Below are 23,821 nucleotides of genomic sequence, written 5' to 3'. Positions count from 1 at the left end.
CTCCACCTGCACGCAAAATGAAGAGTACGTACGCATGGAGGGCAGACACTGCTGAATGCCTTCCGTGCATCAGACTCCATTTGGTTGGGGAATGGAATAAGGGGAGATAAAACCAGAACAGGCTCCCTTGCTGTGATAAGTCTGTTCTCAGGGCAAGGAAGCCGCTTTGTTGAGTAGGAATCTGCAGGATAAACTCGGAGGTGCTTCCTGTGTGTATTTGTTCTGCGAGTGGAACATTTGCTTTACATGTTACTGACAATACAGGCACAGTCTGTTGACTTTGCCAGATGTTGATTGTCCTCCTTTGAAGCGTCTTCCTGTTGTTTTTAGTTGTTTGTGTGTCTGAATGGTGGATTAGATGTACTGCTTGTTAAACAAATAATTAAACATTGAGAGCTTTGAAATCCAGTATGTTTAATTAATGAGCTTTGCTCACTTGATGAAAAGGATGTGTACTTGATTCGTTACAAAACAAGTATGGTTTTTTCAGTAGTGAACTGTTATGACAATTTGAAGTGTTTACTAGTTCATTAATTTTTTTTTTCGTTAAACCTTAAAACAACACCCAAGCACAAAATCAAGGCTTCACACCACATTTGCCATGTAAACCCATTATTAGTGTCGTCTTGTGTATTGTCTCACCCACGTTCTCCACCTATGTGCTTTCTCCCATCTCCTCCTCTGCAAAACTGTGCTGCTTTACAGTCTGGGATTAGAGTTAATTATTACTTTTAGATCTTGCAGTACCTTGGACCAAGGTCTGTGATGATGCCCTGCGGTGCTGGGTGCTGTGCAAGTGCAAAAAAAAAGCAGTCCTTGCTCAGGCGAGTTTCAGTAGATCTCATAAATACAGGCATCAGCCGTAATGCCTTGTGACACCACTTAATTAACTGCTGCCCTGACGTCCAAAACTGAAACACTCCTGAAGACTGTATATCTGCTTCATCTTGTGCTTTAAGTATAAGTTTTACCTCCAATTCTGAATGCATTTCATATGGGGCAGAGGAAAGCAGAAGCAGGCAAGGCTTGCTCTCTCCCAGTCTATGGGGGTTGGATATTAAAATGAGGTACTGAAGTGGTCCCTTCCCATAGCAGTGGGATTGCAGGGCAGGTTGTGGACCCCCACGGTGAGGTGCCCACCTGAGCAAGCTGCCACAAGCTCAGGAAGGTCGCGGGAGATGGATTAGGTTGGCACATTTGCACCTTGCGCACCAGAAGAGCCATCCAAATTTCTGTCACTGGCATCTCCCTCCCGCGGGCTCGAGACCCAGCATTGCTCCTCCGCGTGGGCCACCTGCAGAGTGAAAGCATCTATGAGATCTATTAATTATCTTTTTTCTTCCTAACCTAGACAATTTAGCAGCAGGGAGGACATACTATTGTCATGTCTCTCCCCAGCAGCATCAGCTTCTGGGGAGTGAGAGCAAAAAAGGGGGGGAGGGGGTAGCTGGGCTCACCTTCCCGCATGCTGCAGCATCCAGCACCAGTGAGGAGCCCATCCCGTCTCCAATTTGGGGCAGAAAACAGAGGTAGAGGCCTTCAGAAATAAAATAAATCTTTCAGAAAGCTAAGAAACGCATAATAGTCATGTAAATACCTCCTTTTCCAAAAGGCGTTTAGGCATTTGCTTCAAATGGACTTGTCAGACTCCAGCAAGCTTACTGATGAAGGAGGCAGTGAAAGACGAGGGTCTTCAGCCTGAGCTTGGTGTGGGCTGGAACAAAAATCCTTCCTCTGCACACCGCTGCCTGCGCTGTAAGGTGCTGCAGCCTGCTGCTACTGCGGAGCCAGCGCTGAAGCAGTAAAAATCGCCTTTTCTGGCCTCCAGTGGCTCCTTTGGGAATTGAATTGCACCCATGCTCCAGCTTATTACATTGGACACAACGGTACCGAGCCTTGCGGACGGCCCGCTCTGACATAATTAAGAAGTGTCCTTTCGATGTGGGACTCTGTGCTACAGGAGCGGCTCCTCAGCTGCGGCTGGTGAATCATTGATTTGCAGTGGTGGCAGTTCTCACCTTTAACTACTTCTGAAAACTCCTGGTGCTCCTGTGTTAGTGCCGTTGCAATTCCAAATGTATTTATGCTCAGGGAGCGGTAAGCCTGGAGTGCCTGACCAACTCCTAATTCTCCCTGTTCTTGGTTCTCCCACTTCAAAATCTTGGAGTTACGTATCTAGTGAGGAAAACAAACAGAGGGCGTGATGGATCCCGAGGCAGGAGTCAAGCCCTGCATTCCTGCTGATTGTTTCTACCATCAGTTGGTTAGGGAGAGCATTTCACCCCACAGATGCCTGTGATGATCTCCTCGCTACAATAAAAATGGATCCAAACCGTCCCCTTTCCCCCAAAGTTGGAAACGTCAAAATATGTGAAAAGTCAAGATCCAGATTCTGCCTGGAGAATTACTGCTCCCCAGGCAGATTTCTCATGTCTTCTATCTCTGTTTTATGGTTTTTCCATAATAAATAGGGAGCAAAGGCTGAAAAAACAACATAGCCCATAATTTGTGCTCTCCCATGACTGTAAACTTTAAGGAACACCACTGAAATCGGTAAATTTACAGCAGCGTAGCTGAAGTCAACATCTGACCCTGCATTTCCCCTGTCACCTCATCTTCTGTAGCAAAACGTCCCTGCTGAAGCTCTGAAGAGTGATTCAGTCCATACCTGAGCGTGCAGGGTTGGGCTGTGCCTTCGTCAGGAGGGTTTGGCACTAGGAAAGAGAAAGAAGTATGCATAGCATCTGGCTTATATACAAGTTGGTGTTTAGAACAAAAATTGCGCAAATATCTGAGGGTGGACAAGGTGTGCTGCCGCGCTCATCCATCCCTCAGTGCCTGGGGGCTCGGTGCTAACGTGCCCTAGGGTGTGCGGAGACGGGCACTGCCAGGCTCTCCTCTTTGCCTAATGCTCTGTTGGTCTTATTTAGTGTACTTAAGGATGGATTTCTTCAGCTGTGATGTGGCCCCACAGCCCCAGCAAACAAGCATCAAGCTGGGAATTAATCCCCAGCAAGCCATGGCTACGGCAGAGCGGCGGGCGGAGCACCCATCACGGCTCCCGTCTGCACCAATCTGCCCAGCAAGCCCAGAGCTGGGCTGCTCCTTTCTTCAGGCAGTTCCCATTTGGCTCTTACTGACGGGAAGGGAGTGTCGAGCTGCACTGTGCTTTTTATTTACATTCTTTTCAGCATATCTCCAATCTGACCAGGATGTAACATTTTTTGAGGCGTGTGAACCAATGCCAGCTGAAGATTCTGGCTGCTTTGGGGTGGTTTTCAAAAGCAAGCCCCACAGCACAAGAGGATATGGGATTTGAGGAATGTAGGGACTTGTAGAAGTATGCATTTGCAGGGTCACAGGATCCATTATGCAGGCAGAGCGATACGTACATGATGATAACACACTCCCCAGAGCCCTCACACCCTCAAATATTTCATCACGGAACCTTCAGCTTTGTCTTCCTGTGCAGCCAGTCAGTATTCTTCCATCCAGAGAGGCGTGTAGCTTTGGAGGATCTGTAATCATAGGTGAAATCATGCTCTGCAGTCATGCTTTCCAACAGGATTGACTGATCATGAGTTACTGTTCTTGTCGCTACGGTGGTAGAGCTGCACTCTGAGCAAGCTCATGCAGAAAATACAGAGGGCAGAACTTAATAGCGGTTACATGTTGGGCCAGATCACTGCAGCTTTTGTTCAAACTTTGTTTGAGCAAAGTATGTTATTTTGCAGTGGTGTGTTTGGTTGGAAATGGAGGCTTAGACCTCCTAATACTAGATTTGCAATTCGAAAAGATGTGGTTTGGATTCTTGTTTTGAAAGGCTCGCATCTAGGAAAGGGTGCCCACAATTATCTCAGTACACGCAACCTGAAACGTTCACTCACTGAGCCACTGCACGTACACGATACTAGCAGTGAGCCACGCAAGCTGGATGTGAAGCCAGATAGATGTGAAACCTGTTCGACAGTTTTTGAAAACTACGTGTGTCATGTGGATGCGCACTGGCAACCGCGGCTCTTTGCAGATGAGCATCTCATGGTTATAACCTCACATTGCCCCGTTGAAACCAGGAGCCCCAGAGGGAGCGTTGTGATGAGGAACTCACGGTGCTGTGATTCTCATGACACTTCTCTGTTGTTTCCCTTGGCTGTTGTGTCACTTGAGTGCGGAGCAGCCTCTGGTTAGTTCCAATTCCCAGATGCAGGCAGTTCCCTTCCTCCTGCACCCAGTATCTTGCCACTGGCACCGTGGAATCACGACATCAGACTCATTCCCAGCAAAACCCAAAGCAAATAGCTTGACATCAAGGATGAACCTGACCTTTCATTCTTAATAGCTCTAAAGGCAAAAGATCAGAGAAAAACATGTCAGTATTCTTGACTGAGTTCATGTTTGGTTGTGCACGTCTTCCATCTAATAGAAGAGGTCTTAGTTCCTCACCCTGAAGCTTTCTCAATTGGGAGATTCAAACTTGCAATAAACTAATTCTCTGGTGGAGTGAGTTTGGTTTCTTGGAGGGGAAGAGAGAAAAACAGTAAAATAACACAACCTAGCAATGCCAGCCGGCTAACCTTGCACAAGGGGCAGGGATAGCACCAAAGCAAAGACTTGCGTGGCCTTCCTTTACCGTACATGCAGACAAACTGCTCCTCAAGCATTGCTCTGTGCCATGTGAGCGGGGAGCAGTAGTTTAGTAGTTAAAAGCAGGGTGAAAAGGTGGGTTCATGAAGTTATTAATAAAAAACCCCAAACCCTGCAGAAATCCAATGAGATGCTTGGCACAGCTGTTGCACAGGTATTTCTTGGCTTCCACACTCTGTTAGGAGCAGTATCATTGTTATGTGGTAGGACCAGGGGATTTTCTCCACGCTGAGAACCAAGGAGCCTTTCCAGACCTGCCTCTGTCTCATCCAAAAATAGAGCAAAGCCTCACAGCCCCACAACAGAGAGTAATGGCCCATTTATGGCCCGTAAATGACCTGGGCCACAAGGGCTTGCTATTTCTGCTTGCTCAGCTGTCTTACAGGGACACTGTAGAGAAAGAGATACTAGAAGCAAGTGCAAGCAGCACTGGCGAAAAAAGAAGTGGAAGTGCAGAGCTCTGCTAAGAGAAAATTTTGCTCTCTCTCTGGGCTATTCAACTCACATTAACTTGCTAAATGTGAAGTTTAAATATTAGGCAGATAACGCATTTGAGGTCCACAAACTGAGTGGACTGGACATGTATAGAAGTTGGGAAAAGCTCACTTTCCATCTGTAATAAAAATCAGTTTAAAGTTAATAGAACCACTAGCCACACACATGGCTTCACTTCTGTAGGTTATTGCAACTTGTATTTTAGTTGGCTCGTCGATTTGTTTCTGGTCACTGAGCCACGGAGAATGCTCGCTATATCATACTTTGGCAGGCACGGGAGAGTGTGCCTGGAAAGCAGAGCCGGTAATATGTTATTTATAATTGACCAGCATGACATCTATGGGTTTATCTGGCAGACAGCATGGCTGATTGTAGCGTTCGCTGCCAAGAGACCCAGCTCTGGAGAGCACCTGGCAGGACAAAAGAAGAGCAAGTTTGGGGTTCAGTTTTCCTTAGATGGAGTGTATTTAGTCCAGCTTTTTATTAGAACTTCTGCCTAATTTGGAAGGTGATTTTTTGCATGGCTTGCAAGAAAATTAAGTTTAGACATACTGATTTCTTCTGGTATGACTATTGCCAGCAGATCTAACTGAAAAGCCTTTACCTTTCCAGCTGGGAAGGCAATGCTGATCACTAGAAGGGGTAGCATCCAGCATACAAACAATTATCAGGCACTTCACATCCTTTGACAAGTCATTGCCTCTTTGTGCCTTTAAGTATGCCTAACTGACCACTGGGCAAGGCCTAAGGAGGCACACAGCAGGAGGGAGGTGGGGTTTGAGACTCCCTATACCCCATCCCATATGGATGGGATGTGTTGTCCCCTTCACGGTTTTCCATAACAACCTGCACGGAACAGAAACAAGCAAGAAGACTGTTTTTAAGGAAGAATCCTAGTTGTGATAGATAATAACGTGTACGTGTGGTCAGGTAAACACGCAAACTCCTTCCCCAAGGTGGTATCCATTTCAAGGCTTTGCAAGCCCAAAATTGCCTGGGGTTGTCTTTGTGGTGCTGCTGGCTGCACCTCTGCCAGGGATGCCACTGTTCCCATAGCAACTCACCATCTCCCGTTTTAGTCTTTCCCCTCCCTTTGATCAGACAGGATAATTCCAGATACAGAATGAGCTAACGGCCTCCAGGTGCAGTACAGTTTGCGTGAACACTTGTTTAGGAGGAGCACGCCGCTCGATACTTTCCATTGCAGGCTGCTGCAACCGCCATCGCTTGGCCGCCTCTGCTGAGAGAGCTTCACCTCATAGCAGGAGGGCTTCCAGCCCACCCAGTGCTCCAGGGTAGCAGTGAGAAAAGGCAGGACTCTGCAAAGCTCATGCACACCCAGGCACTGGAAAAGGCTGTGTCTGTGGCCCATTAAGTTTATAGCGACCATATCTAGTCTTCAGAACTTTTCTGTTTCTTGCCAAGACTCTACACAGAAGTTGGCTCAGTACCGTGAGCCATCAGATCCCAGCAGCTATGATCCCTGGGGCAAAAGCTGGTTTCCCAGGATGCAGTGACCTGCCATCCCTACAGCAAGGCGAGACAGCCCTTCTGCCCTCCTCACCCTGGTGTTGAAGGCTGCAAGAGATTAGATCGGTAGTCTCAGTTTTGAAGAGCAGGTGGAAACACAGGGGAACATAAAATTTTTTTAACCAGATCCTGGACGGTATGGCACTTTTAAAATTGTTCTGTGCAGCTTCATTTGTATTTCGGCAGCACTCTTTCTGTTGAGAGATGACTACAGGAGAAGGTCAAGTTAGGACAGTAACAGTCTAACAGGCGTGTTTCTGCTAAAGCCTTTCTTGATTGCAACCATGGCTTCGAATGACTTAGATGCACGGTCTCCTTTTCCCCTACAGTTGGCCATGGGCAGAGCGAGGGTGATCGTATGGTTGTCTCAGACTTCCACGTCTTCATCAGGGACAGCTTGCAGCACATTGATCTCATGAAGAAAGAGCACCCCGAGCTGCCCATTCTCATTCTGGGGCACTCCATGGTAAGCACCATCCCCTACCCCTCCCGGCAGCACCCAGGACACGTGCCGCAGCATGGTGGTACTCTTGTGGATGGCAGGAAATAACTCAGCCCGCAGCAGCAAAAACAAAACTACAAGCAACCTTACCTTCTGCTTCATTCACTGCCTGAGCTGCCAGCGTGCCTCACCCCACGAGATCGGTCTTGAGTATAGTCAGTCCTTAACTTTTCTACCCAGATCATGGCCCTAATTAGTGCCATTTGCAACAATGGGCCTATTTTTTAATAGGACGATTCATTCACACCGGGTACATGATAAGTCCCACCACCTCCCTGCAGCACCGGGTTTCTCCTTTCATTTTAACCAGTAACCAGGAGGTTAAGCCCTCCAAAGCTTTGTGAGCAGCTAGGGGATGAAGCATGAAAATACCCTGTAGCCTCATTCTGTTAAATAACCTAACAGGAAAATGTACCAGGGATTAGGGCTGCAAAAACAAAGGCACTGATTTGGTGAACAGATCTGAAGTCTGATTCTGACAGCACGGGCCAAATCCCTTTATTCAAGCTAGCAATATTCCCACTGATGTCATTGATCTGCTCTCCCTGCCTTCCCGGAGCAGACGAAAATGGATAAGTACTTTGGGATTCAGGCCATGCTCAGATAAACAAGTGTTCTTGCATAAGAAGGCATGGCATGCTCTGAAGTGCTTGCTGCGCTCCAAAGCTGCTGTAACAAGGACCTGATTTCCCAGTGAGGTCTTTGAGATGCTTCTCGCTGCTGCTCCATTTAACAAGCCCCTGCTTCTCCGGCAGCGTGGAAGTTCACCAAATATTTCCCTTGGCAACTAATCCTCTGCAAACTTTCCCAAGCAAGCCAGCCAGGTCCCTTCTGTCCCCGACCCCTCACGCCATCAGCCACTGTCCTCACGCGGGAGGGCTCAGCCTGGCTGGCGTTCGGCTCTAAACCACGGGCTGGGTGTTTGCTGTCAGGCCCTGGGCACAGCGCTGCGGGGCTGGAAGGGCTGGGGACACTGAAGAGGAGAATATTTAACTTCCAGTAATTAGCGAAGATTTTCGCGTGCCGGATGGCAGCGTTGTGTTGCCCAGGTTACCAGTGCCACAAGCACAGAGCGAGCCCGGCTTCACGGCATCTTCCCGCTGCAGCCCCAGTCTGCCACGCTGATAGAGCCTCAACTTATTTTTCAAGTCCCACCTGAACTACCACTTCAGACATTTTCTTCTTAGTCCTTTTAACCGAGGAGGACACAAGGCATCCTAGGGAGCAGACGGACATTGCATGGAGAGCTGAGTTCAGTGTGACGTGAGGGTTTACGGCATGAGGGCAGAAACCAGGTCTCTTCTCCCTCACAAAACCCAGACACTTCCAGTGCCCCGACTCTTCCAGCCTTCCACGCTGCCCACACTGCACTCTCCCTGGGGCAGAAATAATTTGCTTGTTTGGACTAAAACCCTTCCAGTAACAGGATTGCTATATAAACGAGATGTTGACACCTGTATTAAGCTGTGGGCTGTTATTTTGCATTGCAGGGAGGAGCCATCTCCATTCTGACAGCTAGTGAGAGACCCAGCGAGTTTTCAGGCATGCTGTTAATCTCTCCTTTAGTGGTAGCCAGCCCAGAAGTCGCCACTCCCATCAAGGTAAGAGCAAACCCGCGTTGCACCTAGTCACCTCGCTCTTCCGCTGAAGGAAACGGGTTAAGACCTCTAGCCCTAAAATGCAAAACCCTGCCGAGATCTGTGCCACCTGGATGCCAGTCAATACTTCGCTTCTAAGTGCCTCCCCCACAGTCCCACCTACTTCCCAGAGGGGAAGTGAATCCTGAACTCGTCCAGAAAAGCTTATTTAAATGAGAGTCGGAGAACGACGCTACCTCGGGAGGTGGTAGCAGACTGTGCTTTTTTCACCGCACCCTGCGGCAGCCCACACAGTGCCGTCCTTTCCCTTCCTCTCCTACAGTTTTCTTCCTGACTCATGCAGAGTCTGGTATAGTTGCAACACAGGCTGCTGGCTAAGTCAGGCCAGGGTTATTTTTGGCGTTTGGGGGATGACCAACTTCTAAACAAAACTAGAGCTCTTGAGTCCCAGGAATCCTTCATGAGCCTCAAAGAAGGCTTCCAGCTAAAGCATCATTGCCCCAGCAGCGTCACATTTGGCTTGGTACCGAGGCTGGTACTTGTCCAGACCATCTCCTTCTGTTTGCGTTTAGGCTTTACCCCCCATTCCGTTCACATCTCCCTTCCAGAGCTATTTCTGATCCAAATTTCCACTGCCCACTCTGCCCTTCCCCAGGGAGGCACTGCAAGGCAGCTGACCCCCAGCTCTCCCCTCCTGTCTGAATTTTTAAAAGAATAAACAACAATCCTAAAAGAAGCTGGAAGCAAAGGGAAGGACCAGCAAAGCCAGCAGGAATGACAGAACATCTCATTCCCACAGGACTCGTTCCTTTATCCTTTCTCCCTAGACTCTTCTCTTAGGACTAGCTTCTTGTTTTAATCTACGTCTAAGCTATTTCTCCTGGCTTTTTTTCCTCTAAGAGAAAGGAAGCAGATTGCCTCAGCTTTCAGTATAATCCTGTTGCACCTTCTGCTGTAGCCAAAGCCATCTACTGACCCCACAAATCATTACAAGCACCAAAGGGTGCTTTTTAATCACCTCACTCTGCCGCTGAAGGAAGCGCATTAAGACCTCTAGCCTTAAAATGCAAAACCCTGCTGAGATCTGCACCACCTGCATGCCAGTCAATATTTTCCTTCTAAGTGCCTCCCCCACAGTCCGCCTGCTTTTCAGAGGGGGAGTAAATCCTGAACTCGTCCAGTCCAGGAAAACTTATTTAAATAAGAGTCAGAGCAGCAAAAGGTGCTTTGAGGAGGCTGGTAGCTGATTCTTCACAGGAGAGGCTCTGCCTGACTCAGCATAAGGGGCCCATGAGCACCAGTGCCCCTGTTTTTTCTTACTTTGGAAAGGGAAAAAGAATAAATATTAAGGAAAAAAAAAAGGTATGGAGTCTGAATCTGAGAGACACTGTCAGCCTTCTATTTCCAGTTGAGTCAAGGAAAATACGGAAAGGTTGTTCCTTCTTCTAGAGCTATACCTTTGCTAGATGCTAAACCCTTTCTGAAATAAGGACTCACGAGTTCTGTGGGAACTAGTACTGCTGTAGTCTGGTTTCTTGCAGATCTGTACCAGATTGTTGCTTTGTTTCAGTAGGAAATCCTAATCTCTAACTGAAGTATTTTGGAGGTGTTTATACGCTCTCTTTCCTAGAGAGTCTCTTGCATGCAGTAATAGAAGTGCACAGTGAGTTTCTCTCTCTTTCAAATCTATTGTTGCATCTCAAAACTGATAAAAAATTAATTATTCCTGAAATATCTCTGCTCTGTCAAATTTAGTTGAAATCAGTCCTGGAGTTGAAAAGGTGTTTTCAAGAGGAAGGAGTGCAAACAGGCAGAGTATTCCTGCGTAAGCCATGTTTTCCCATAAAGCTGAGCTGAAAACACTTCTGTGCTTTTTTTTCCTCTGAGAGCCAAAGAACATTTCATTGGTGTTTGTGCCTCTGAGGCATAAAGGCTTTGGAACCGGTATGACTTGTCGGCCCTGGGCCATTTCCCAAGGACCACTGCATTCATCCCTTTGCTGGGGAAATTTCCAACTGAGCCAGAATTTACCTTGGCCTAAACAAACGAGGGCTCAAGGCAACAATAACAGTGGGCCAGATTACACACTGCGTCCTTCAGTCTGTGTTAGAAATACCTTCCCTCGCTGCTGAACCAGCCCCGGCAGCAGCAGAAATGCAGCGCATTTGCAGACTACGTGCAGGAAAATCAAATTCTGCTCTTTGCAGAAACACGGTTTCCTCAATGCCCTATAAATCCTGTGTCCTGATAGCAGCATCGACCTACTTGTTGCAAATCCAGTGAAGAGGGAGGGATCTTACTGCCTTCCCCCTTTTCTTCTCAACTGATCTGGACAAAATTCGGTTCTAAATCTTCAAAATTTCGAAGGATGCAAAGAGACAGGAGTCACATATGCTGGCAAAGAGCAGAGTAAGGGTAAAAGAGTATCTCCCACTACATTTCTGCTATTGAATGCTTTGAAATTGGGTGGGCAGGACAACCCCTTAGGAAATACTCCCTAATGATTAATCCTATGCTAACCCTCAGCCTGTGACTTAAAGACTAACTACACAAGATTCTCTCTTTGCTTTTTGTGTTTTCCATTTGGCCTCTTGCTGATCTGTTGCTTTCCAACCCAACTGGACATCACGTTGTTCCAGTATCTGAGGGTCTCCCAGTCATTCAGGCTGAATCTGCACCCAGTAACAGTGCAAAGGACTGTTTTTAAAGATATAGTCCAACTGGAAGAAAGTATTATATTAAAAACTCTTATTTTGGCTTTGCTCTGGTCCGTCCAGTTTAGCAGAGATGTTAGTCATCAGGTTCAGACAAACATATATAACGTGGCTTGGTATCTAGGTATGGAGACACCATATCTGATATCTCCTTGATCATATCATATCAAATCAGACCCCTGATATAATGTCTCCCTGATAACACTGTTCAGTTGCTCTCAACCTGGTCTCTGTAGTGATGAGCTTCCAGAGACTTTTCAGCTCAGTCAAATGAGCCAGCTAACTAGCTGAATGAGCCAGTTAACTAGTCAGCTTAACCAGTTCAAGCACCACATTTTTGTTAATCCAGTTCTTTTGTAGCTGAAATGAACTAAAGGGCATTCACACAAGCGGTTTGTCAAGCAGAGTTCATGGGAGAGAGAAATAAGCACATCGAGGTGTGCAGGGAACAGGGATTGCTCCATTCAGAAGAAAAGTGCCTACGCTGCGAAGCACCCATATAGTTTAACTAATGCAAAACCCATGAAATCAGATTTAAGTTACTCTTCCAGTCAAGAGGCAACGTTCAGCCACCTATTGCAATCTTATTCTGAGATCTTTGTCATGGAGAGGGAAGGGCTGGATTCGAACAGCAGTAGTATTTCATGCACCTGCAGTGGCCTTGAGCAGCTCTAATAACCGCTGCTCTGTAGTGTCATCCTCAGCCCAACCAGTAAGATCCCCATCATTCCATTAACCGTTCTTGATCATTGGGAGCTATTCCCTCAAGAACCGACATCATTGCCATTTTGAACCAACAGGGAGATAAACTTTCAGGTATCACATATAGCCAGCACTTCAACAACATGGCTTTTAATTCAAGTCGGGCATGTCACAAAGTCTATCACAGTGCTCGCAAAATCAGTGAGGGCCCAGGGGAACCTTCTGAATTTTTTGTTATAACATCAAACTTGATTTTTCTGTCCGTGACCTTGCCTGCAAGAGCCATCAAAATTACGTCTGAATTTTGAGGGTGCACTACGTGTTGGAGGGACTGGAGCATTTCCTGCAGATGTGAAGACCCTTTGAAGGTTGGTGGCAGAGTCCTTTCGCAATCAGTCCTATAGACCAAGGTTAGTTCTGGCTGTGCCTAAATAAGAGATTTTATGCACAAGAGGGAGTATACGCATGTGTGTGTAAGTACATCTGACACATCTATGTACAGGGCCTGGTGCTTCTCTTGTACAGCTGAACACCAGAAATGACTTCACTGGTATCACCAACCCAGGACGTGCTGCTATACTTGTGGTCAGAAGCCAGCCCCGTCTCTGTGACAGTTTAGCAGTCAGCTTGTGACTCAGTTTGGCAAAACCCCAGATACGCGCAAAAACTTCAAGAACATTTCCAAAGCACGTCACGGAGGCGAGGTCATCAGTAGGCAGTGAGGTTGGAATGATAAGCATATATCATTCGAACAGAAAAATGGCCATACTGAATCTGACAAAAGCCTGTCTAGCCTGTCGCCAACAAGGAAGAGCCTGAGAAAGAGCATATATGTAGTTCTCCTTTCCTTGTCACACCTTCCCCGCCTTCAGCGTATCGTTAGGCTGGTGTATTGTTGCTCTTATGAGACGAAGATTCAAATTTATGCTCCTTCTGCAAAATCCCTGTTGCAGATCCTTGGGAATATAAATATTCACGCACGTACCAAGCAGACACAGAGCAGAATCCCCATCAAACTCACGTCTTCTTTTGGAATTTGAGAGTATGCATGTCAGCTAACTTCCTTCTTCAGCCAAATTTTAAAGTAAGCAAAGCCCCCATCTTCCAAAAACCCTGCCACCTTTTACTCTTTTATGATGTGTCATCTTGGACCTAAATATCTGTGGCCTTAATACCAACATATGGATCTTGTGGCCAATACTCTAAATGGATATTGAGAGAGCATCAGCTAGCCTCTCATGCCAAGGTATTTCCTCTTGCATAAGCAGTCTTTAGGCATAAGAACTCACCCTAGCTCTTAACTTGGGCTCCAATTTTAGGGCAGCCTAATTGCCTTAGTTGTTGTGATAATCTTTGGAGACAGGCACTCCCAGACCATTATTCGGATCTTAGAGGTGTTCTGGGAGGTGTTTCTCTCACTCCTCATACTCTGTAAAGAATACCTGGGACAATTACACTTGTTCTAAGTTAAACATCTCAGCTGGGTACCTAAAGTTACTTGGCATATATCTGGGTCATCGTAAGTGGTTTCAGAGAAGCAAAACTGTTACGGCATTGTCAGCGCACCGAGCCCATAACCTTGCCTAGGATTCATGAAGATGCATTCCTCAAATCGTCACTGCCTGGAGTTAACACAAAACAAAGAAAACCCCATTCCTGCTTGTTTGCATCATAAACTTATACCCACATCGGTGCGGATATGTTATTTTACTAGTCTAACTCCGGAGACCTCAGTAGAAATTAATTTTGCTGACACAACGTCATAGCCAGTGAGGGGCTCAATATACTGGTAGACAGCGGCACCGGTTCCCAGTCATATCCACCCCAAGGTACACACGTGTTCTCAAAACTGCTGTGAGTCTTTACTGCCTTTCACTCCTGGATGACTTTGCCTTCAACCTTGTGTTATTCCTCTAATATCGTAATTACTCTGTCACGTATCCTCTGAGACCTGAAATGTCAGGGAGCGCTTCAGAAGTGATTACGTATCAGCAGAAACAGGTGACAGCCTACCTGCAAGTGTTAGCTGTGAACATGAAAGGGCCACAAAACAGACCGACAAACACTAATTGCATGTTTTCTGACTTAAGTGGTGATTACTTAATTAAAGACAGCTATCAAAGATCAGAGCAGAACTCTGGTATCAACATGCTTGTAGTGCTCTTGAAATGAAAGATGTTACCCTTTCTTCTGCCAGCGGTTTCGAGCCTGGGCTGCTGAATGCTTTTGTGTGTCGTTCCCAGGAGAGAAGTGAGCAATGGATTTCCTTAGCCACTGCATGCACATTTTGCGGTTGTTTATTTACAGGTTCCCTGGAGAATATGCTTATCAAAAAGAGTGCAGCCTAGGCAACTACTGCAAATTGCACCAAACATCACTTACGCACTGCAGCCTGAAATCAAAGCTATGGCAGCAAGGAAAGGGCAGTAAAACAGCAAAACCCAGCCCTTCCGAGGGCTGGAAATGGCTTTTTCCTATCAAAGTGCTTAACTCAGGCCTTTTTAGAAATTAACTTGAGAATGAGAAAAAGGCAAAGTACAACGAAGTTGTGATGTTGCACGTGGCCAGGCAGCTGACGGCATTTCAGACTAGCACACCCACTCCCTGATCCCGGGAGCAGTTTAAACACTCCTCTTTAAGAGAAATGTTTTAAATATAGGACAGATCTTTCTCTAATGTCAGTTGACATTTCTCAACTATTTAACTTCCATGCTGATTCCCATCAGCTCAGGATTTGGCCCTCTGTGTTGTCTCTCTTGCTCTACCTAGCTCTTTAACTGCTTGCTTTCCTCTCCCACAGGTTTTTGCAGCGAAAGTGCTCAACTTTGTTCTCCCAAACCTGTCACTGGGATCGATAGATCCAAATGCAATTTCCCGGAACAAGAAAGAGGTGAGAACCTTAATGCCATTTAAAGTCACTGCATAGTCGGTATCTCGTCCCAGTCCTGCCATTTCTCTTTAAAAAAAAAAAAGTGTTTTGCTAAATCACGAGGGCAAGATCTATGCTGGTGTAAAAGGTGAAACATCTCTGAAGTCAGTGGAACTGACTGCACATAGCGGAAAACTGGGGGAAATCAGCTGTCATCCCTTTGGTGCATCTTGCACCCGCAGCCGCTCTGGGTACAAGACATACCAGAGACCTGTTATGGTTGCGGTGGAAAGCACATGGGAACCGTCTTTGCCTCTGCTGCACCACCACCGCTCGTTACGGTGACAAAAACAACTCACAGAGGTTGCAAACACACTGCTAAAGTCAACTTTTCCACCCCTGCTCTTTGCAGTGAAACCGTGCAAAACCTAACAGTCCTGGAGATTTGTTTTCCTGCTTGCAAATCAGGATGGTGTTGTGCTGAATGCATTCAAACAGAGGAGAAGAGCATGCCTGCCCCAAAGACCTTGCTACAAGGTCTCCTGGATTACACGCTGGCTCTGCTACAGCCTTTCCGAACAAAGGATGTATTCTTTCTGTGCCCAAGAATAATACTTAAACGAGCTGCAATTGAAGCAGCCGTTGTAACCACCCAATTCCAGCTCCACCACTGCGACCGTGCATGGAGCTGTTCCAGGGTGAAATTTCTGTAGTGTCACCATCCCTTGGGACTCTTCTCCCATTCATTCCCACTCCTAGCAATAACTGTTGCAGCCTGTTCATGCCATCACCGGCAAAACCAGATATCATTGCAACTGCTGCAACAACATGTAACGAGGTTTTTTCCTTCTCGCTGTTGTGGGAGGAGAGAAAGGAGGGAGACACGAACTGTAAGGGAACAAAGATGCTTTGGCTGGACCCAGAACTTGGTGCATTTCAGAAATCAATTTGAATGATAGAAGATGGCACCCAAGGGTGCGTCAAAAGCAGGAGAGCTTCGCTGGTGTGGTGGTCAGTTGTTCCTGGGCTCCCGTGTCAGCTCGCGTCTCACTGACAGATGCTGTCATTTTTCCTGCCGTTCATGCAATGGTTCGTATCTTAAGTAGAAGTTAATAGATTGCCTTCCTCTGGGGAGGCAGCTTGGCCGGCATTGGAATTGAAGCTGAAAGGATCAGGAGCAAAGACAGCGTCAGTGGCCGTGTGAGTGCAATGCATTCAGTCTCAGCATATCCCACCTCTTTGACTCACCCATTCAGTAAACTGGAAAGCAAAGAGTCTCCCAGAATAGCCACAGGCTGTTTAGGGTTGTTTCTTGGCTCTGCCAAAGAGTTTTTTGGTCATTTGATCAAAAAACTGACTTTCATTTGACCAAATTAAAGTGGAACTGACAATCATTTGACCAAAAAACTGACTTTCAGTTTACTTATCTGTGAACAGAGCATAACATTTCACTGGGCTGAAGGCGGAGAGGTTCAAGGAGCTGAGAAAAAGAAGACAAAGTAGGTCCTAGGAAACTGTCAGGACGAGCATGGAGCCAGTTCATCTGCATCCACTGATGCACCATATGATGTATGTTCTTAAGTACCATACGAGGCTGCGCAAAATATATACTTGGGAAGAAAGCTGATTCCAGTCAAACCTGTTCTTAATTACCTTCAGCTGCCATCACTTGTTGCATATAACTCAGAGAAAAGGGTTAAATTAGAGAGCTAATTCACTAAAATCACACGAAGGGAAGTTTTCACTTCTGCATTTGTATTTAGAGGACAAAAGCAATCAGTGCTCCGGAGGAGGAGAGGAATTTGAGAGTGTTACCCCCTACCTGAACAGTGAGCGTGGCTGGGACACGTGGGTCTTTGCCTGCTTCTGCACTGATTTGTTGTGCGGCACTTGAACTCTGTGCCGCAGCTGCTCCTTAGGGGTAGCAGTTTTAAATACGCCCGCCTCCGACAGTGGGATCCTCTGCTGGGAGATGCTAGTGCTGCACTAAATAGCTTTACAGCAGAAACGTGCTGATGTGGGGACATCCCGAACGATAACGTGTTTAGAAGAGTGTCAGTGGGCTCCCTTCTTTGGTGCACAGTATTGACAGAGCATTTCCATGTTGGGGTGATGTTAGGAATGACCACAGCAACCGCTCGACATAGTTTATAATAAATGCTATTGTGTTGTCTTTCTACCCGAATATTTGCTGCTGCTCCCACTGCTCTATGATGCTCCAAGTCTCAAGAGCTTCCTTTGAGCGTTGTTGTTTTTCCTCTGCCCTTTCCGTGGAGCAAGGGGAAGCCTTTTGCAGTGGATAAAAATGTAGGTGTGCTTCATTAGAGTCTGCTTATAATGGAGTAGTCTTCAAAATGGGACAACAAGCCCGTCCTTGCTGTGCTGCCTGCACACCTGCAAGTGAACGCGCAGCTGACATAGCAGCTGTGGATTGCGATGTAAAGCGCTTTCCCGACCATCTTCAAACACAGGATTTGCGGCTGCAGGCACTTACCGAAGACAACACAGCATCTCAGTCCTCTGGCTGCCGCTAACACACACTCCACCCTCCTTTTGGACTCAAGACGCGCAGCTTCAAAGCACACAATGTGCTGGAAACATCCATTATTTATATGTTAAACATATTCTCCTGCCAGACCAACTTTCTATTCTCTAGAAATATTTTTGGGACAGCATCCAAGAATTTCCTGATAGTTTGTGTTCCCAGCAGGCTGTCCTCAGGGTGTAGGGACTGAAACACAGGATGGTATGGAGATGTTTGTTTGATCTGCTTGCTATATCAAATGCAAGAGACACAAAAGAGAGCAAGAAGCAACCTTAAAAAACCAGTCTTGTTATTCCAAGGAGGAATAACATCACAGGGGCAGGCACCTCTTTACCCCATTAATATTTTTTAGCTGTCATTTAATTCAGTGGAATCGACCCACTGACTTTAGTCTTGTTCCTGCAGAGTCCACATAGGATGAGGCTGTTAATTACCTTATAACGAATTTATTGCTCTGCAAAATGCAAAGGGAAGATACAGACCTCTAAGCAGGGGAACGTAATGCAGCAGGAGCCCTGATGGTGGCTTCTGTTTTAGCATTACATAGAGAAAAAAAGAGCTGTTGTGAGGGACCGTGCAGAGCCTTCGCTGGACGGTGGCTGGAAGCAGTCGCAGGCTCTCCTGGGGACACCCTCACTCGCTTGTCCCCGCTGTCCCAGAGCTCGCTGCAGGGTTTGCAGTTCATAGCCTGTAGAATGTGCAGCCCATTCCCTACCTTTCCCGCTTTCCCCAGCAAGCTGCTGCTTTGCACTCGCCCCATGCTCTGAACATTAGCTCTGACAAGGATCCCTGTTCATTGACTGGGAACCAGATCCTCCCCCTGCAGTCCTGATCGATCTGGGTTAAGATTGGGTTATTATTTTTTCCCCTCCCATCATCTACACAAAAATATTTGTTGGCTGCTCAGTAGCTAAAAAATCCCTGTTCCTTCAGAAAAGAACAAGAGAAAGAAAGAAACCCATTAGGTCGTTCTCTTAGCATTTATGGGGCTGGGGAGGGGGCAGCTCACACGAATTCATCAACATCGTTTTACTCCATGGGAAGGGAACTTCTGTCAATCCATCCACCCACCCCTCCTGGTTCCACACCCCGCCTGCAAAGTCCCTCATTTGTTGCCTTCAATTAAAAAAACAACCTAAAAAATAAAAAGAAACCCATCTCAAAGCTGTGTTGCTTTAGCACAGCTCTGTGACATAGATCCAGACAAGTAACTCCCAGATTAGGCTGACGCCAGTTGCTAAGTAGCCAGTGCAACACGGTGGTTTTGCTCCGAATGCTGATGAAAAGTCAGCGCGTTTGGCTGAAAATATCAGGGTACACCCAGCTGTCAACGGGAGAGCTAGCAACACCACACCGGGCGGTTGGTGATTTGGAAGTCAACGCTGAAGTTTTTCCATGAGCGCATTCACGAGAGGATGCTTCTCTCTAAACACAGGCAGCTTCTTGCTCTTTTGAAGCACGTTGCAGAGCAGGGAAGGTACGGCAGGCAGAGAGGCTGAGCGGTGTAGGGGATGGAGGACACGGGTGGAGGTTTCTGCACCAACAAGCTGGTCGGGCACTGGGAGGGTCCATGCAGAGCCAAGAGAGGACCACACGCTGTTCAGCCTCTCTGCTTCCTTTAGCAGGAGCGGAGGGTGCTCAGCATGTCTTAAGAGCGGATCCTTTTGCCTTAACCGCAGTCTCATCTTTGGAGTGGCCTCTTACGAACAGTGTTTTCCAAACCCTCAGCGTGCATGGGCACTTGCTTCTTTGAAAGGCAGATACTCTACATAAGATCTTACTATTAGGAGCTGTGATGAGAGACCTCTGTCTTTGTCTCCCTGCCAAAAACTACCCCTCACTCCAGAGGAGCCATGATCTTGTGCAGAGGCCAAAACACAACAACGGCCTTAATCAAATGCTGGAAACGTCTGCTGAATCCAAGCGTCCCTAAATGAGCGCTACAACAACTGGAATTCATTTGGTCCAACTCCAGCACAAGTTCGAGTGGCTCTACCGCTCTCACCCCCTTGTCCGTCTTTGGCACCGTGGGCTGGGACCGAAGGGTGCCAGCCGCTAATAGTCGCAAATTCCCACCCACTCGGAAGGATAGGAACCTTGCTGCACTCGGGGATAGGAACCATGGGGTCAAGCAGCAGGAGATAGTGCGGACTGGAAGCAAGAAGATGATGGGGAAAGACTTGTGAGCACCAGCATGCCTCGCTGCCAGCTCTGTTTCCAGTGCTTTGTGCCCCAACGCATTTGAGGCAATGAGGAGAGAAACTGGCTTTACACCCTGGGGTAAATTAATCCCCCCAGCTGGGAAAGCCCCACCATGTAGTGTCCTTCTGCCACCCTGATAATCTCATCTCACAGGGAGATGAATGCAGAATCCACCTCAAAGCCTTTCTGGCTTCTTGGTGGGGACCAGGCAGGCCACGCCGTCCCGCTACAGGGCGCGTCTGTGCCTACGTCTATGCATAGCTACACGTCCCTGGGGTGGCCTCGTGGGTCACCTCCCACCCGTGGTCCCCTCAGGGCAGGCACGTGCAGCAGCAAGAGAGCCTCACATTTCTGCAAAGCGAGGGAGAATTTGAACAGACCCCACTGCCTGCGAGGAGAGAAGGAGCCTGTTTTCGGCTAACCTATAAATAACCATCATTTCTATAAACATCTGCCAGGGTTGGGAGAAACTGGAGGCTGTGCCAGAGACCAACCCATAATCAAAGCATTCTGGCAAATATTGAGATGGCAGTGGCTGTGTGGGCCGTCTCCATGTACAGTATACAAATATTTACTGTAGATTTGCCTGCTGCGGTAACTACTCGTTCCTAGCAACTTTCTGCACCAGCTCTTGTATATTTTTATCCTCTCACAGTCTGGCTGAGCAAGTTGTTGACTTTTTTATTTTTTGCCTACCACCAAATACCGTTATTTGCTGCCTTGTCTGTGCATGCTTTGCACCCGGAGAGGACCCCTCGGCGTCGGAGTGCTCCGCAGTCAGGTGTGTCAGATGTCTGTAGGTGTAAGTCACGGCCTTCATCCCCGGAGAGGGAAGATGAAAGAGAAGAGCATCTGAGCCCTCAGCAGAGAGGATAAGGACCTGGCCGGTATCAGCTTTCAAGTAACGCAGTCTGAAGAACACTCTGCAGAAGAGGCTGTCACCTTAGAGTGACAGAAGGACATGAAAGAGCAGAAAAATGCAGGCAGGTGCCCCCATGGGAACAGTCTTTGTCCAACACTGGTGGTTTGCCTGCAGAAAGAGCTTTGGCTTGAATATTTTCTAGTGACATAAGAGAGAAACACACAGCATGGGGTAAGCCAGGTTGTGGGAGCAGTTCTGGGTAGCCACAGTAAAGATCTTGACCTTCACTCTAATGGCAGGATGTCCTGACAGAGTAGGAAATGACCGTGCAAGCCAAGGGAAGAGACTCCTCACTGCCAGGCTGATCTGCTTTGTCTTTTCTGCATGAAATATTGCTAACCTTAAATTACCTCTTCCTCCCTGCCAGATGGAGGCTTATACATCCGATCCCTTGGTCTACCACGGTGGCTTGAAGGTCTCCTTCGTCATCCAGCTGATGAATGCCATTGCCAGAATTGAGCGAGCTCTGCCCCAGCTGACTTTGCCCATCCTGGTGCTACACGGCTCTTCCGACAAGCTCTGCGATATCAAAGGGTCCTATTTACTGATGGACACGGTGCAGAGTCAGGACAAAACACTCAAGGTCATCTTATTTTCTTGATTTTTAGGGTATTATCCTGTCAGTGTTGGCCTGAGCATGAGTGACTGCGAGGGGTAGGGAGCCTGCGGAGCTCCGGAGAGCGGGAGGCAAAGCAGGGCTGATGTGTCGGTGAGACTGCGCAGGTTACAGCCCCTTTCAGCAGGAGGTAGCCCAAGCGCAGCCCTGCTCTGCGCAGCGTGGTGGCCTTTCCCCAGCTACAGCCGGGCTGCCGGCAAGGGGTGGTGGGTGGTCTCAAGACCCAGGGCTGGCTGTGTAACCTCGAGGGTCTCTTGGACATAAGCGACTTGGTGTAGAAGCAGACCGAGGCTCATGAGCTGGTAAAGGGCTGACCCCAGAAGCTCTTCTGAACAACGCCAACTGTGTGAGCACCAACCTTACCTCATGCCCCGGCGCGTAAAGGTACAGGGGGCCCTTTCCAAAGCACCGCACGACAAAAGCCACTTCACATCTGCTCATTTCGAGAGAGCCACAGCTGATTAACCAATTGTTAGCACATGAATGAGCCTGAAAGAGAGACAGGGAGAGCGAGGGAAAGCTTTTGTCATTGGAAAAATAACTGGATAGTCTGGGCATAAAAGGAGTAAAATTGCACGAGGCATGATGGGAACATCCCCCCTTGTCCTTTAATCTCCAAGGGCACGGTACGTATTTCCTCCTTCTTAGTGGGATAGGAAGGAAGAAATGCATGGGGTTGGGACATGCATTATCTCCCTAAAGGGCAGCAGGGTGCTCGGGTGATGTGCGGATGTCAAGCTGCAAAGCCAATGCCTTCCTGCTCGTGGAGGGCCAGCACCGCCAATGGCAGCTCTTTGATTTCATAACCTGCCACATCGAGGAAAAAAAACCTGACAAGGTGTGGGCAGGACGTGTTGGACCTGTGGGTGTTGACGAGAGGGGACTGAAGGCTGTTTTGTTCATGTGGATTTTTTTTTCCCTATGCTAATCTCCGCTCTCTCCCTGGTTGCAGGTGTACGAGGAAGCCTATCATGCCCTCCACAAAGAGCTGCCTGAGGTCTCCACCTCTGTCTTCACAGAAATACTGACATGGATTGGCCAGAAGGTCTCAGCAGCTGGGGAAACCAGCCATACTTAAGAGCAATTGGTTTTGCAGCTCTTACTGGGGTTTTCTGGGAATAGATGCTTTCCTTAACAGAAGTCTCTCTGAAAAAGATCTAACATGGAGGGACTCTTGGGATATTTTATCATGCATAGCATAAGGGAGGGTGGGGGGAGAGGCACAGGGTGGGGCGTTATTTGCTGATGGAAATGGCTGTTGCCCTAATCTGGGGAAGAATTGATAGCTGCGGGAGCAGCTGTCAAAGCTTTCCAGGTCGGGTGACTTTACTGAAAAGCCCCTCGCCCGCCAAACTTCCCCCATCGCTTCCCCTTCTCTGCTTTCGCTGGGGTGACAGGGGTGTATTTATACTGCAATAATTTTTGGTATGTTAAAGAAGTCAGTATCTTCCACTTCATGGTGTTGATTCCAGGTGCGTACAGTCCCTTCCCTGTCCCCACCATCCAGTACCTTAAAAGCCCTGGTCCTTGAGAGGAGAGCAGTAACGAAGGTGCTGGGTAACGAGGAGAGGCTAAGATGGAGCTGGCAGCTCCCTGAAAGCGGAAGGCTGGTTTTCCAGGTCAGACCCCTTTGGATACTGCCTTTATAAGCAGGCCAGGCCAGGGGAGAGCAGAAAGACAGCCTCCCCCACCGCCCTGCACGTCCTCTGCGAGTCTGCGCTCGGGCAAAGCGTGCTGAACAGCTCTTTGAGTTTCATCTTCAGAGCAGGGTCCCAGAGGGGAGAGGAGGAATGTGGAATCAAACCCACTTAGCACATTCAAAACCCATGCTTTTCCCAATGCCAAACCCCGTCTCTCCTCTGCAAGGTGAACTATTCTGTAAATATTCCTAGGGGCTGCTTTTTTTCTTTCCTTCCTTCCTTTTTTTTTTTTTCCCCCCCTTTTGTTTTTCTTTTGGAATTAATCACTTGCGCTACTGAAACTGAAAAAGCAAACTCAAAGTTATAAGAGAATATAGTAATATAATATATGATGTATATAGAGGTGGCTGGGAGCCGGGGAAGAAATGGGAGGAGAGTCTAAAGAAGGGGTTAATTGTTCCTTCTCTTGGCAGGGAATAATGTTGTCCTACCGGGATCCAGTCCTCTCACCATAGCTTTACAGTCATAATCTGTTGTTTTCCTTCATCAGTTGGAAAATGTCCTGAAAATAGTGCTAGAGAGAAGCACAGAGCATCTGGTGGGTGGGGATTAGCAGTGGGTGTCCTCACGGTCCACCGGTTTAGCAGGAGACCCACAGCGTGAACAGAGATCCCGTCCAAGCTCATCCCAATCTCCTCCTAATCAGCGCAGGCACCTCTGGGGCAGATCGCAGAGCAGAGGGGCTGAGCTCGCCCCTTTAGGCAACGCGGGGAGCTGAAGGCAGAGTACGGGGTGCAATGATCCATCCCACAGCTGCCTTGCAGCACTGGGGCGGCCAGGGC

The 23,821-nt window shown here is 47.8% G+C and overlaps 1 protein-coding gene across 1 annotated transcript in view; it reads left to right on the top strand.

The window, feature by feature from the left end:
• MGLL (monoglyceride lipase) overlaps positions 1–22,417 on the top strand; it is a 64,208-nt gene extending 41,791 nt beyond the window's left edge. Inside the window, exons 3-7 of the mRNA XM_072876143.1 lie at positions 6,999–7,135; positions 8,662–8,772; positions 14,986–15,075; positions 21,091–21,306; positions 22,292–22,417. Of these exons, the coding sequence (XP_072732244.1) occupies positions 6,999–7,135; positions 8,662–8,772; positions 14,986–15,075; positions 21,091–21,306; positions 22,292–22,417 (680 nt within the window). The remainder of the gene's footprint in view (positions 1–6,998; positions 7,136–8,661; positions 8,773–14,985; positions 15,076–21,090; positions 21,307–22,291) is intronic.
• The last annotated feature ends 1,404 nt before the right edge of the window (positions 22,418–23,821 follow it).

The sequence above is a fragment of the Ciconia boyciana genome, chromosome 11 (assembly GCF_034638445.1).
Source record: "Ciconia boyciana chromosome 11, ASM3463844v1, whole genome shotgun sequence".
Lineage (NCBI taxonomy): Eukaryota > Metazoa > Chordata > Aves > Ciconiiformes > Ciconiidae > Ciconia > Ciconia boyciana.
The sequence above is the reverse complement of the archived record's forward strand: the minus strand, read 5'-3'. Positions and strand labels throughout refer to the sequence as shown.